This window comes from Caretta caretta, chromosome 2 (genome assembly GCF_965140235.1).
Source record: "Caretta caretta isolate rCarCar2 chromosome 2, rCarCar1.hap1, whole genome shotgun sequence".
Classification (NCBI taxonomy): Eukaryota; Metazoa; Chordata; order Testudines; family Cheloniidae; genus Caretta; species Caretta caretta.
This window is the reverse complement of record NC_134207.1, coordinates 140,886,224-140,902,083: the sequence shown is the minus strand read 5'-3', so window position 1 is coordinate 140,902,083 and position 15,860 is coordinate 140,886,224. Positions and strand designations below refer to the sequence as shown.

At 38.5% G+C, this 15,860-nt stretch overlaps 1 protein-coding gene across 10 annotated transcripts in view; it reads right to left on the bottom strand.

The window, feature by feature from the left end:
* The window catches only part of CTNND2 (catenin delta 2), a 1,183,649-nt gene that overhangs the window by 12,991 nt on the left and 1,154,798 nt on the right, over positions 1-15,860 (bottom strand). For all 10 annotated transcript variants that reach the window (XM_048839596.2, XM_048839594.2, XM_048839597.2 and 7 more), the window contains 2 exons: positions 11,444-11,570; positions 4,958-5,089 (listed from right to left, as the gene is read on the bottom strand). In XM_048839596.2, coding sequence (XP_048695553.2) covers positions 4,958-5,089; positions 11,444-11,570 — 259 coding nt within the window. The remainder of the gene's footprint in view (positions 1-4,957; positions 5,090-11,443; positions 11,571-15,860) is intronic.

The following is a 15,860-nucleotide window of genomic DNA, read 5'->3' as shown; positions in this document are numbered from 1 at the left end:
GACAGTGAGCTGAAGGAAGCTGACTTGTCCATTACCCAGATCCAGATGCCTGTTTTCTCAGGATTTCAAGAGACCTTCACAGATTGCTCCAGAGGAAGCTTTAACTGCGTGTCTCACAATTTACATTTTATAATGGAGAATGAAAGGCACACTGAACATTTACTTGGTATGTAGGGCTCTCCTAAATAGAAGAGGCACCTGCTGTGTTCATCCATCAATGGAATTGTCCATCACAGGACAGACACAGCTTGAAGCCCACAGATTTCAAATCCACCAAATTGAGAAGTCTTGTACAGGAGGAGTGTCTGGAGGACCTGTGCACAGGGTCTGATATAAATACTCAGCCCAGATAGATTGGTATCATTCATGGTGATTGTTTGTCACAGAATCAGAAAAGTTATGAAGATTTTACGAAGAGTTTGAAGAAATTTAGCCAAAGCTAAACTAGTGGGTCAGAAGTTTGCCAGGTTCCATTTCACTGCAGGAGTGGTAAAATAGAACAGAGGGTCATGGTCTTAATGCCCTCATACAGCAGCATGAGGAGCTAGATAATGCATACACGGCCTCAACGGACACTGCTGTTCACTAACAAACAAACATCATGTGCTTGAGGTACATGGAAACCACACAGACACATAGCAGAAGAATTCAAAGCCACGTGGGTCTCGGTGGCTGTATCCCTGAGCCTTTATCTGGTCTGTCTTTATGGGAGGACACTGAGCTCCACCTGGAGTCTCTGCCTTTGAGATCAGAGCAGCCCCTCTTGGTGCTGAGCTTTGGAATTTGTATAAACATTATTATGCAAATCACAAATTCACATTGTAAAATATAAGCAAAACATAAACTGTACAGAGTCCTTTATTTAACCTATTAAAGGAAAAATGGCATACAAAGAGTTTGGGAATACCAAGAGTTCCCAAAGCAGAAACTTGGGCTAGTTTAGGGGAGAAGATGAGAGAACTTAATCTCTTGAATCAATTAAGAAGTTCGCTATACGTGGATGAACAGTTGACTATTGATGTCAAAAGCTAAAGAGGATGAGGACAAGTGAAAAGGAGAGAGAGGGATGAATCAATCCACATTTTGTGGTTAGGGCCCATCCCTTGCTGAGAGATTGTATACATATTAAGACATGTAAAATTATCAGGGGGCGGGAGAGGGAGGATGAAGAAGGAAGTGATTTTAAGAAATGGGAGAAGAGGAAGGATAGAAAGAAGCATAGTGGTCAGACAGAGTGAGGCAGCAAATGTGACTATGGGAATTGGAGCTGCCACATTACACCCCAGAGGTGGCTGCATTTAGGTGATGGATGAATTAATATTTCAGCGTGTATTTTCTGTAGTAATAATAGGTAAGTACAAGTGACGACTGCAGATGCTGATGTTACCATATCCATTTATATAAAGTAAAACTGGGAAGTTTTTAAGGGCCACTATGATACAGTTTGTGAAGAACTCTGTGGTCCCCTGGTGTGAAGGATGCTATATAAATCTAAACTACCCATATTATTTTATAAGATGCCAAGGATTATACTGGTGAAAAGTTAGCAGACAAATAATTCTCCTCAGCAGCATTCTGTGAAGAACACACTGATAACCTTAAGACCAGCTTTGAAAAGGATATAGCTAGATATTTATGTGATAAAGATATCACTGACCTAAGTCTTCCCATATATCTTAGTTCACTTACTTGATTCATGGTTTAAGATTAACATTCAAGTTTCATGTTCCAAAAACTGCTGACTCTGGACACATTTATAGTACTTTGAAACAAGAAGTCACTAACCCAATGCTCTCATAAACATAGTCTGATAGTCAGCAAGAAAGGGAAGGATAAATCAGTTATAGCCAGTCATCTGCCCCTTGTACTGCATGTTCTGCTTCTTCCGTTACATTCAGCAGAGCTCCTCTTTTAAAACATAGTTCAGAGCAGTAAAGTTGAAGATTTGCATGTTATACAAATACCAGCCAGGGAGCGGGGATGGTCTCCTGCCTTCTTATCACTCCCAGCTTCCTGCATGATGGAAGACGTGACACTGGCGTATGGTATGTACATACCTTTGTATGATGGTTTCTTTAAGAAAAGCAAGAGGTAAAAGTTCCTTTAGCAATGGCTGGAGAAAGATATTTCAGATGCACTCCCTCCTGTTTGTGTTCAGAATGCATTTTCAGGGCACCTGGAATGTGTGCAGGCCATTAGAGGAGTAAGCCTGAACACTGGCATCGAAGGGAAATGGACATTCTTTAAAGTAAACCTGGAAAATGTTGATCCAAAAGATGCTTCTGCTCCTGGAGTGGTTGATATAGGACACAGACGGTGATGCTTAATGTCAGTTCAACAGGAGAAGCCACGAAGTACAAGAAAAATGATCTTCAGAGCACAAATCCCATGAAAGCATATCAAAACCTTGTTTTCCCTGATCAGGAGGGGAATGGCTGAGAGTCAAGCTATGGCATTTATTTATGGTAGTCAAACATTTTTAAAGAACATAATAGGTTTGTTTCATTTTTAAGTTGTTTCTTATTATTTTTACAGTCCTCAAAAATAGGCTAGTTGTGTGATGACCTGTAAATGTAGCAAGGTGTTATAAAAGCAGAGAGAGCAAAGGAGAATGGTCATACGGTTCCTCCTTTTCTCTTAGTTGGCCTCAGGAAATCAATGGTATTTCAGAGCTGCTTAATTCATTAATAAGGATCTTAACACTTTTTACTCAGTTGTTTATTTCATAGCTTTTTCACTCTTTTCTGCAGGCTTCACAGACTTCCCCACATATTCACTTAGTGATAGGAGGCCAACAGTACTATTTAAAAAAACCCAAACCCTATCAGGTAGCAACCAACAGTTCACAGGACATTGTCTGGGACTGTAACCTGGGAATGGCTTTGTAAAATCTGGGACAGTTGTGGATAAATGGGCATATGGATATATTGGTAGATATGCATGCTACATAAGTCAGTGGGAAAATTGCCTACATATCTTGCACTGAGCATTTTTCATTGTGCCACAGAATAAGAGGAAATCTATGCATCACAACTCCAACTTGGAAAAATATTTCTCTAAACCCCACATGCTCCTTTACAACCCATCCATGTACTGACTACAGTTCAGTGATGGACATGCAAAGTATGTACTGCAGGCAGTGAGGGAATCCTTACCCCTTGTTACAGGATGTAAACCCAGGCAAATAGGAGAACAGCCCAGTACAACAGAATATCTCACAACAAAAAACAAAAAGATTGATTTTATTTTTATTGAAATATTCTTATCCAGTTCACCTGGTTTCTTTTACATGGTTGTTGTCGCTTCTTATTTCTCTATCACAACTGACAAATACTTTGTAAAGGTGATCTGTACATTTGTTACAGTCAACACATACTAATAGAGTTATTGACTCTATTTAAATTATTTATAGGCTTTGCCTTCCTCAAATGGCTCTTCATTTGATGTCAGACCAACTGTAAAGGGTTGAGATTTGGCAACCTGAAAGAGAGAATGTGATTCATGAACTCCTGTTTCAAATATACAATGCATGTACAGTACTAGGAACTACAGTAGATCTTTTAAATTTGACGTTGTTACTCATCTCTCACAAAGGGGCGAGTAGCTGGATAGTAGGCTGGGTGGCTTGAAGTTTGATGCAAACACTTTATTACACAGAACCCCATGAAAAAGCAGTTACAATGGGTGAGGGAGACATGGGGACTTAGGCACAACAGGGAGTGTAACTCAAAATGGAACAAAGGGGTTGGGGCAGTGCCAATCTCCATTCCTTAAAAAACAGCAAACAAGGGGGAATGAGTGAAGTAAAGAAAGAAAAAGAGAGGCCAGAGATACTGCAGTAAAGAGAAAAAAGAGAGAAGGGTGGGGAGATGAAATGGAAGAGAAATGAACATGGATTTTAAAAAGAGGCAAAAAGAAACAAGGTAAAAGATGTGTCATAAACTGTCAGAAAATGCCCTCCCCTGTGATCATTCTTACTTACTATGCTTGCCTGAACTTTCAGATACCTTAAAAAGGAAATGGTATCCTTCGCCCTTCCCTACTGCCAAACTGGATCCTGACAAGCCCTCTTCATGGATGTACCCAAGGTCCTGACAAAGTGTAACAATAGCTGAACACAGACCTGTCCTCCACAATCATGTCAGTAATGACCTTTACAATGACACTGTTTGGGTGACAGGAAAAAGTGAATGGCAGCAATGTCACGTCAGGGTAGGGTAGACCAACTCTATTCAGTGTGATTACAAGTCATTCGCAAACATCCCAAATACCGAAAACTAATGTCAAATACAGTACCTTAGATGAATGAATGGCTTTCTCTTTGCTGCTTCCCCATGCAATGGCCTGCTGAATTGTCTCCTAAGGCCAGAGGCAGACGTTAGGACTCCCAGGCTCTCAATAGTGTGCAAAATCTATTTGGTTGTTGTCCCATTTCTTATATCACTTCTTAGATTTCATGTTAATTCATCTTCTTGCATGTTGCTCCTCCATGTAAACTCAGATGATAATCTGCAGGGTTTTGGTTACCAAGTACTGTACAGCACAGGAAACTGATCTTGAATGCAAACTTCTGGATACAGATTGTAGCATGGGAAGTTTGGTATTGAATCAGCATGCTGATGGTGTCCCAAGCAACATTAAGAACCTGGCAGAGAATCCGGTCTTGGAATCCTCCAAGATCTTTACAGATGTAATAGTGGGGGGAAATATCCAGGCATCATGACATCGCTACAGGTCCATGTTGTAATAGGATTAGATGTTACAAAGTACAGGGCCACTCCTGATTGTTATAAGGAGTTGTACTAATAAGATTCCTTTTACTTTCAATCTTATATCTATGAGGTACTCAGACATCACAGAAGTTGATCTCTTTCACTATTACAGTAAACTCAGCCAAGCCTAGAAAATGTGTCTACTACAGTCAATTTATATATGTGATGTGTAAGCACCATCTCACCTGTCATGGTGTCTTTCCTGGAAGTGTGTTCTCCTTTATTACCATGGTAAGCGACATTTGTTCCAGTTGATTCGTAGTCTGTTTTCCTTTCTTTTAGACTGATCATTTCCCGAGGTGAGGCAGGGGCACTTGCTAGATAGTAAAAACAAATAATTTTTCTCCCCTCAGACCACTGCAAGCACATCTGGGGTAAACAATTTAGTAATATTTACATTTGTTAATATATAGGAATTAAACTGTGTGAAGTGTGTAGGCAGAATTGGATTTAGAAAGGGGTTAGAGGTGCTGCTATTTCAAATATATGACAAATGTATTAAAGGCAATTATTAAAAACTGCATTTCTGTCTGAGCATTTTGTTCCTTCTCCATTTACATGTAACAGCTAAGATGATCACAATGGAATGACATAAGCAGCAATTTTATTTTTCTTCATCCTTTCCATTTCTTTAATTTGTACATTTGACAACAATTTTGCATCGTCAGGTTTACTTCCCTAGGTATCATCAGTTTCTCCTTTGTGGAAAAGACTTTTATAATGATTAACAGGGAGCAGAAAAACCCTTATAAGTGGGATTCTTTGTTTCATTACTTGAAAATAAACAGGAACCATGTAACTGTTATGAGGAAAAAAAGGCATTAGTACGGAAAATGTAACTTTAACTAAAAAAACAAGATATGTACAAATCTTCAGATAAGTGCTCAATGCTTGAAAGTAACTCCAATAATTCTGACTCTAGTATTAGGGGTGTGATTATCTCTATATACAGCAATGATCATTAAAAAGTGAGCCTCTACCAAAAGTACTGTACCAAATAATCATCATAATTAATTCCTATTCCAGGTGATGGAAAAACAATGGGATTTCGTATAGCAATTCTTTTTAATTCTTATAGTCTGTCTTTCTGACTATACTGGAATAACATAATTTAGTTATCTAAAGTATCTAAACTAGCAAATGTTGAGGGTGGACAGTGTATTTAACTGCATTGCTGGCTGCACCTATCTAAAGCACTACTCACTGTAGTATTTAGATGACAAATACGTTAGTAAAGGTTTATGATAAAGTGTTCATAAAATAGAGATATGTTGGATATTAGGGCAACAATTAGGACTTATTAATGTATTTCTTAAACTTTTATTTCCCCCAAACCAGTTTAAGAATAGAGGGTTTTTTTTCTTCCATTGAGACCCCTATTACCAATTCTGGGGTCTTTCTCCCAAAGATAAGAAAAGTTTGATTAAATATTTCTGGGGGATAATGTATTTTCTCAGCCTTTGACAAAAGTTAACCCAATAACAAATGAACACCTCGACACAGTCTCCTAAGGTACTCTGGATGCTGCAGGGCTCTGCAATTCCCAGTACTTTATAGATTCCCCAAGTCTGTCTATCCGTCAAAGTTTTCTTGCACGAAGAATAATTTTTGGTGGGGTTTTCCAATTGTTATTAGGCATTTACATTTCTACATGCAACCAAATCCAACGGGTTCTGAGGATTTTTAGTTTCATTTATTCAAAAGCACTAAGAATCTTTAAAGAGGAGGGAACACAAATAAAGAGGGATTCCCAGCCACGGAGCAATGGTAAGAGGAGGGTTTTCTTTTAATAGCTTGGGTAATGGCAAGTTTGTTTTAATGACTGTTTAAAAATCAGGCCCTTTTTAGGGAAAAATAATGTCACATAGTTCTTTCTCTTTCACTCTCTGTCTGGAAATCCAAAAGAATATCCCTCCAGGAAAAATAAAACTGCCCCATGTTTGGAAATGGTGTCACAAATGTATTTCATCTTGGAGAGCTCCGCTTTTATGTGTGATCAAATCTAACGAGAAATCAAGGGTTTCTTGGCCAGCAAGGGACGTGCAAGGTTAAATCTTTATTAAAAAGGATGTCAGCAATATTCTCCCTAGATGCTACCAGCAAGAAAGCTTTTGTATTATCACGGTGGACTTGGTAAGGTCTCTAGTGGTAAATCTGTTTTTGATTGCTGGTAAACTCATGGCAAAACGATTGCTACTGCAGTCTATGTTTACTCCAGCTGGGAGCGAATGACCATCACACACAAGGAAGGCTGGGGGGAGGTGAATAGTGTCCTGCTGTTATACCTGTTAACATGATTTTCCTGAGGCCCTTCTCGCTGTTTCACAATTTTAAACACAGCAAAACCCACAGGTTGCATTAACCAATTCCCCAAACAGAAAAAAGAAGCCTCTAACTCGAGGTGCTGTGCTAACAACTACAGTGCAACTCCTTACTGAATACTTTCTGCATTATGCCAACATCTTCCCTTTTCACTCTGTATTTTACCCCAAGTATCATGGGAATCTCACTGAATATTGCTTGGGAGACCAGAATTTTGACCCAAGCTGCGTAAAGTCAATAAAATAAGTGTGAGGGTCTCCTTGAGAAATTCCAACACCCGTTAAACATCCTGTTTTGTGGGGGAGGGGCAGAGAGACAGGGACAGAATTAAGCTCTGGTTCCAAATTTTAATGAATCAAGGGATTTTATACCTACATATTTCAAATCTGGGAACAAGGGTGATGGAGGATCATTGTCCATGTTGATACTAAACTTCCCATTAAGCTCTAATGTTACAACAAACAAACACCCCATTTTAAAGTCTTATAGTTAAATTTTCAAAAAGCTCATTTAGGCATCAAAAGAAGTGAGGAGATTTTCGAAAGCTCAGTCCCTTGAATGATGAGTTCTTTTGAAAACTGTCCAGAAGTGTCACAAAGGGACATGAACTCTTGAAAATCAAGCTGTTATATGGGTGCTTACATGGGACCTGAGTGCATCTGAAAAATGATCCCCAAAGTGCACGCGGAACAATTCAATAATTGCCCCGATTTGTTATGTAATTTGGGGCCCCAAAAACTATTTTTTCCCCAGGCATACACATATGCAAGTTCCACGGAAATAAATGGAGGTTCTGTGTGTGTATATTTAAGGCAGAATGGCTCAGTAATTATCTACTCTAGATTAGTAAACATGGGCAAAACATTGGAGAGAGAGCAAAATGCGAGGATAGCGTTTGAGCAGTGAATGCCTAGTGAATGCACTCACTTATAAAAACAATTTTCTCCAAGTATTGGTATTTATTTTTCCATTTTGATCTCAATATCAGAGGAGGTACTAGCGTTTCTTCTCATGACACAAACTTGAATAGATGGACAGAAAGGCAAAAGCTTTGGCTCTCACAAAATCAATACACACCAGAGAGAACCCTGGCTTCTGTTTCTCAGCATATGGGATGAGACTTGGAAGTGGTGTCTGCCTAGAGTTTAGCTGGAAAGTTTCAAAATAGTGATGACAAAAATTAATGGGAAATGTCAATGAAAAATGGAAATACGGGCTTCACTGAAGTAAATGACAAAGTTCCCATTGATTTGAATAGGGCCAGGATTTCATTTCAAGAGTTTTCAGAAAATATTATAGATTTAGACTGAAAATAATTGGACCAATTCAAGTGCGCTACCCCAGCTCTTATCAAAGAAATGAAGTCAAGAAAGACTAATGAGAGATAAAGTATTATATAACATTGGGGTATTGGCTGGACCCCTCAATGTTCACTTAGAGACTTCCCAGCACTCTTTAAAAGTTTTCTACTGCTTAGGAAACAAAGTGGATACTTACGGCTGTTAACGTGACAATGCTAAAACAAGAATTAAGATTAAAAGTGAGTTTCAGTTAAGATTTTTATGTAGGGCACAAGTATAACCTTTACATTTGTTGTTTAGTATGTTATTTGAACTTCACTCCTTTAAACATCTGGTTTAATGAAGGCAAATTTCCTTTCCTCATATTTAGAAAAGGTGGTTGGTATATTTTTAGTGTGGTATTGTAATAACAATGAATAATAGCACTTTCATGTCCTCCTTACCATGACAAAAAGTGGACATTTATAATTATTGTGTCCTTTATTTTTGAAACTGTTCTGTTCATTACTTAAATCACAAGGACAGAAATTTGTTCTCTGGTCTCATATCTGTTCTTTTCCTGTTAAGCGGGTATTGTTTTACTCGAGTTTAACCTTTAAAGGATATGTTAATACATAGTAATTTTTTAGAAAGAACACTGATGTTTGATAGTGGTTCAGCTTATTACACTGTAATATTTCTATAGTTTACAAAAAGTTCTGTAAAAACTCATGCATAAACCTTAATCTTTGGTCATTTCCTCCAGGAGTCCTAATTTACACTGCATTTTTCTTGTTAGGATTAAGGTAACAATTTTGCATCAATTTGGAATTTTGATTAAATTTTCTCCCCCGGTTGGGACCCCTGGATTTAAGAACTAATGTTAAGCAGTTGGCTGTGCTTATGTATCCATTAAAACTGAGGATTGCTCTTAAAGCGATTGTCAGCTAACTATCTAGCATGGTTTTAGGACTCTGACACCACCAAAAAGACCCAATCAGAATCAGAATATGGTTTTGGACAACATGTGTCCTCGGCCAGAATCTAACAGGACAACATACAAAACATAGCTCCAAAGGGGTGCTAAGACATTGCTAAGACATCAAAACACTAATGGTCATGTTAAGCATGCAGCTTTTTGTACACTGTCCAAATGATAAAACATAACTGTCTGTCCATTCCCTGGAGGAACTATATCTATTCACTCTGTGTGAGCAACAGCTCTCCACCATCAAATCCACAAGTGGACTCCTGCAGAGTTTTTACTGGAAGCATTCATGAAATTGTCTGTTGACGATGGACTGACTTTATGGTACTGACTTTGGGGGGGGGGGTGGAGGGATGGGGCAAGGTAGAGTCCTATATATTAGACAAAGTTAGATTCCCTCCTTGAACTGAACAAACAACAGAAAGCAGGAGATACTTGGAGTCAGATGTTCACTGAAGCTCAGGGCCAGATTTTTCAAGCACTCAGCACTCACAATGACAGTCAGATTTTCAAAAGGGCACCCATCTAGGTGCCTGTATGAAGAGCAGATTTTTGGAAGTGCTTAGTACTCAGCCACGACTATGGGGATACTTGTGGCCAGACTTTCAAAATAGCTCAGCACGTTGCCCTTGTAGATTAAGACTAGACTCTTAGATAAACAAACATAAAAAAACAATCACTTTTGCACTAGGGTGTAAGTAGTTTAGCCAAACACATCTTACTGCTGATATCCCAGTAACTGTGGAACAACTTGTATATGAGGAGTGATTAATAAGATTGGGACTGTTCATCTTAGCAAAGAGATGACTAAGGTAGGGACATGATAGAGGCCTATAAAATCATGAATGCTATGGAGAAAACGAATAAGGAAATGTTATTTACCCCTTCACATAACACAGGGTCACCCAATGAAATTAATAGGCAGCAGGTTTAAAATAAAGATAAGGAAGTACTTCTTCACACAATGCACAATCAACCTGTGGAACTCATTGCCAGGGGATGTTGTGAAGGCCAAAAGTATAACTGGGCTCAGAAAAGAATTAGATAACTTGATCGGGGGCTATATGCAACCGCACACTCTGGGTGTTCCTAAACCTCTGACTGCCAGAAGCTGGGACTTGACAAATTGCCAAAGCCCCACTTGACAAATTGCCCTGCTCTGTTCATTCCCTTTGAAGCATCTGACACCAGATGTTGGAAAAACAGGTTACTGGGCTAGATGGACCATTGTTCTGACTCAGTATGGCCATTCTTATGTTCTTAATGACAGAGGTTTAACAGAGCAAGCAGTAAAATGCAAAGTGAGAGGCTGATAGGATTTTACTATGTTTATTTTAAAAGACTTTATTTTTATTGAGGATTACTTTCATTTAAAGTAATTAAATATTTTAACTTGGAATAAGTGGAGGAAAAAGAGGCCTGAATTCTCATGTGAAAACTGAATTGATTCCTCTATGTAAGACAGAAATAATTCTACAGTGGATGAAATTGCAGTTAATTACAGTTTATATGTTCATGGCATTGATATTAGATGTAGAGTTGCAGTCAATCCTTCTGCAAATACATCCATAATGAGATGCCCAGCTGACGAACATTGGTGTAGATCCATTGACTGGAGTGGAGTTATGATGATTTACACGAAGCTGAAGTTCTGGCTAACAGTATAAAACATACATAACAAATGAATTTGTGGTTTCTATGACTAGTAAAGAAAATTACTTGGAAGCATCTGAGATGGGGAACTTCCCAATGCTAACAGTAGGCACAATGGCCCTGGGAATTTTCACTTTCCCAATCAGATAATCTTAACTGGCCAGTGGACAAGGAAAATAGTGAATGGACATTCACAGTAAAAGGCTACACTGGATAGTCTGTCTGCTTTACATTTCTACAAGGCATTCACACAAATAAAAAATATTCCTGTATACAAAGATACACTGACAGAATGAAAAAATGTTTCCCACATGCTCCCATCATGGTTAATAATGCATCTAGATGCTACTGACTGGCACTTAACAATGGAAAGATGACATTACTAGATTACTTCTCTGTTTACTTCAGCCCTGGAAGCATGGTCTTACCTGAGCGATTATTAGGAGACATGCGCACTGGAGAGATGGAGGGCGTGCGTGATGAAGAGTATGGTCTTTGCCGATCCCTCTCTATTGTTGAAGATGAGGCTACAAAGTGATACTGTGACCATCCATCCTGCATGAGGACAACATCAAACATTGGGACAAGTTTCAGTGAAAAAGATGCATATGTACAATACTTTATTTTATGTAAACAATAGTTTTATTTTATTTAATCACTAATTATGATGAATACTCAGTTACAGTAATTACATATCAACTCACAATGGTCACTCTTGTTCTCCAGTGCTAGGCTGCTTTACTCTGCCCATTTACAGCATGCCAAGTATGCTCAACACTGCAAAATTTAAGATGGTGCTCAGGGTCTGTCTACACAACGGGGTAATGTTCTCTATGGGGGCAAGGGGAAGTGTGATTTCTAAAGTGCTCTGATGTGTTGCACATTAATTGGTCTGTGGAGACCCTGCTGGTGCACTCTAAAAGTTCCCTAACATAATGTTGTTAAATCACACTAGGGAATTATTAGTTTGCACCAATTAATGCACAACTTGTTAGTGCATTTTATAATTCGCACCCTCTATAGTGCACATTATCCCACTGTACTGCATGTATCCCAGACAACCCCCCAGATACTACAATGTATCCCACAAAATACCTACAACAGGCACAAAGACACAATCCCTTTTAGGGCTGTGCAAAAATTATGCAGAATTTGAATACAGTTTTAGGCATTTTCATTCTGCCCTTTTCCACACCACTACTTTTCCTGAAATGTCATAAAAATGATAAGCCAGCTGTGAAAATATGCAAAATAATGATATTTTGTCTGATTTACAGTGCAAATATTTTTTTCTTGAAAACAATGCTGTTACAAAGGAACGTTTTAATGTTGCAAGCAAATGTTAAATGGATAGATGATGAGAATTCAAGCCTTTTGAATTTTGTTATAAATATTTCACACACCCTCTAGTCTAGTTAATACACTGAGACTGCTCAGCTGTTTGTTCATAACTGGGAAACTAAAGTAGGTTCTTTACAGTGTTTTATTATAATATAATGCCCATTTCCCCCAGCACTGTTTTCTCCAGGGTGCACAGAAAAAGTTGCCCTCTGTATTTGAAATTGAAATGTATAATGATATGAACATTTCTAAGTTAGCTGCTGCTCAAGTTCATATTACTGAAATTGACTTTATTTGTGCAGGAGTCAAACACTGGAGAGCCTAAAGCTGTTTTATGGTCTAACATAACATAACATAAATACTAAATAGTAACATTTTTTCTTAAGTAATTAAACTAGCATGAAAGCATAATGAGAGCTAAAATGGCTATTAGTAGCTCTTGTATTGGACTCCACTATATTATTTCAGATGACACAAAATATTTACTGATGAAATATGTTTATCATCTGTAAAGCTTGTGCCAAAACTGTAATGTAATTTTACGAACTTGGGCACAAAATCTACTTGCCACTCTTATGATAACACTTTACTTAGCACTTAAAAAATGCTTTCTAGGGACCTGATCCAATGCCCATTGACCTCAATGAATATTGGGTAAAGTCCCAAGTGAGGAGGCAAAAAGAATTTTGCAAGGTGGATATAAGTGTGATTAAAATATATATAGTATAAAACATTGTTAAAAATTGGCTCCAGTTTCCCTCTTAGTTTGGCTATTTTGCTATATGAAAAGTAATTGCCATCACCAGTACTTTCAGAACACTCTGCTGAGGAAAAGTGGTGCTGCTTTTCTTTTTTAAACAGCAAAAGCACAGAAGACGCTTGCTTATTAGATTTCTATCTATACATAATATTGATAACTTGAAATAGACACACTCAACGTACAATTAAAAACACTGAATGCACTGAATTCCCTCTATGTTGTTTGCATAATGCATTGGTAGGTGGCTGTGTGTCAACTGTGAAGTTACGACACACATTTAAAAGGAAAATTAAAAGAGTGAAATTTGGGACATAGCTTTTGAAGATGGGTTCATTATTTTCTTTGGAGTGGCTAGCTACAGAGCATTTGTCCATATAGGAAAGTGATGTTTGTGCTTCTTCACAGGATCTATATGACCCCAGGCAGTGAAGGGTCATATAGAAAATGTCAGGAGAAAAACGGACAGTCAATAAAGAATCGTAAGAATTACTAGGAAATGCCAGTTAATCCTTATTACCAATGATAAGGAAGCATTTTCTAAATCCAATCAATCATCTCCAGCAAGCAGGTGACTTAGAAGCTTTTATAAATCTATGGTACGCCCACATCTTGAATACTGTGTCCAGCTGTGGCTGCCCAATCTCAAAACAGATATATTGGAATTGGAAAAGGTTCAGAAAAGGGCAATAAAAATGATTAGGGGTATGGAACAGCTGCCATCTGAGGAGAGATTAATAAGACTGGGACTTTTCAGCTTGGAAAAGAGACAATTAAGGGGGGATATGATAGAGGTCTATAAAATCATGGCTGGTGTGGAGAAAGTAAATAAGGAAGTGTTATTTAATCCTTCTCATAACACAAGCACTAGGGGTCACCAAATGAAATTAATAGGCGGCTGGTTTAAAACAAACAAAAGGAAGTATTTTTTCACATAACTCACAGTCAACCTCTGGAACTCCTTTCCAGAGGATGTTGTGAAGGCCAAAACTATAACAGGTTCAAAAAAAGAACTAGATAAATTCATGGAGGATAGATCCATTAATGGCTATTAGCCAGGATGGACAGAAGCTGTGAATGGGCGACAGGGGATGGATCACTTGATGATTACCTGTTCTGTTCATTCCCTGTGGAGCACCTGGCATTGGCCATTGTTGGAAGACAGGATACTGGGTTAGATGGACCTGTGGTCTGGCCCAGTTTGGCCATTCTTATGTTCTTGTAAGATGTGCCCTTAAGCTCTAGAGCCAATGATGATGTTAAAGACCGATATTATTTTCAAGTGCACAACTACTGTTTTTTCTTAATGTTAAACCAAATTGGAAACGATCAGAGACTGCTTAAAGCACATGGAGACATAAAACAAGAGCTAAGAGTTCAAAGTCTTTGAAATGTCATAATGAATAGTTTAATTCCCTTTATCTTACCTATTTATCCCCACCCACAGTGCAGGATCTTACACAGTAGCCTTAGAAAACATTATAAATAAAGTTTTACCATGTACACATCTTAGATAATATTAACTTACATAACTTATCTGCTATGAGAATAACACACTTATCACTTGGAAATCTTTCATCCCAGTGAGAAGCACTGATCCCCTCTTCCCTCTTTCCATTCTCTTGAGATTAGCAGTTCTCATGGGAATGGCGGCAGAGATGTCACTTTTCTAATTATTTTATTTTAAAGTGACAGATCTGCTAGCCCAAGCAGAGGAGACGTGCAGGCAGAAGGAGGGAGCAGGCCACCCACTGGGGAGATCTGATGTCAAAGGAGGGAAATGACCATCCAGCATTCTCCACCTGTACAACGAGGTGACATTGACACTACAGTTGACTTGCAGGGGGACCTGCAAGTCAACCACGTCATGAACCGCCTCGTGAAGAGCAAAGAGGAGCATCAAAGGGATGAGGCAAGCTTTCAAGATTTTCAGACTTCCCTACAGTTAGAGTGAGCACACAAATGGCGGTGCATGCAGTCCTTGTTGGGACCTCCTTATCTCCATCTCAACGAGGGATATGGTGGAAGGATCCTTAACCAAACTATGCACAGCTTCAAAAAGTTGGTGCTCCATAAGACAGGTTTTATGATAAGGAGTGTTCCCCCGCCCAGGTTTTACTAGGATGGGTGTTTTTTTTTAGTTTTTTAAATCCCTGTCCACACTGGACATTGAAAGTGTGCCAGAACCATGCTGGCTACAAGCCTGCTGGAAAATGACTAGTAAATATAATTCTAATCCTTGTGGAGATGAACTTTCAAATACCAACAGCAGGAGGGTGTTTTTGTTTTTTGTTTTTTTTTAGCACAGGGAAATTCTACATGACCATGGCTTTTAACCTTCTCTTTTCGCTCTCACATTCACCAACATAGACAGAGAAGAGCATTATTTTCACTATAAAATGGAGACAATGAATATTAAAAAAAATGAAGATATTAATAGTTCTTCAAACCTTTTAAAAATCCATTTAATCCCATTTAAAAATCAATTAATGACACTAGAGGCTTTAGGATCTTAAATGTTCTGTGCCAGCTAAAAATGGCACGTTTTGTTTCATTTTCATCCTGTATCATGGTATCTCTCTGAAGTATCTACAGCTAGGGTTGAAGTTGCTCTCAGCTGAGCAGGGAAAAAGGGCAGCTTTCTGCTTGCCTACTGCATCACATACCTGAATCCTTCTAGCATTCTAATGGAAAGTGAACGTTAGCTCCCTCCTGTACAGCACCACAAACTCCATAGCAGTGACATC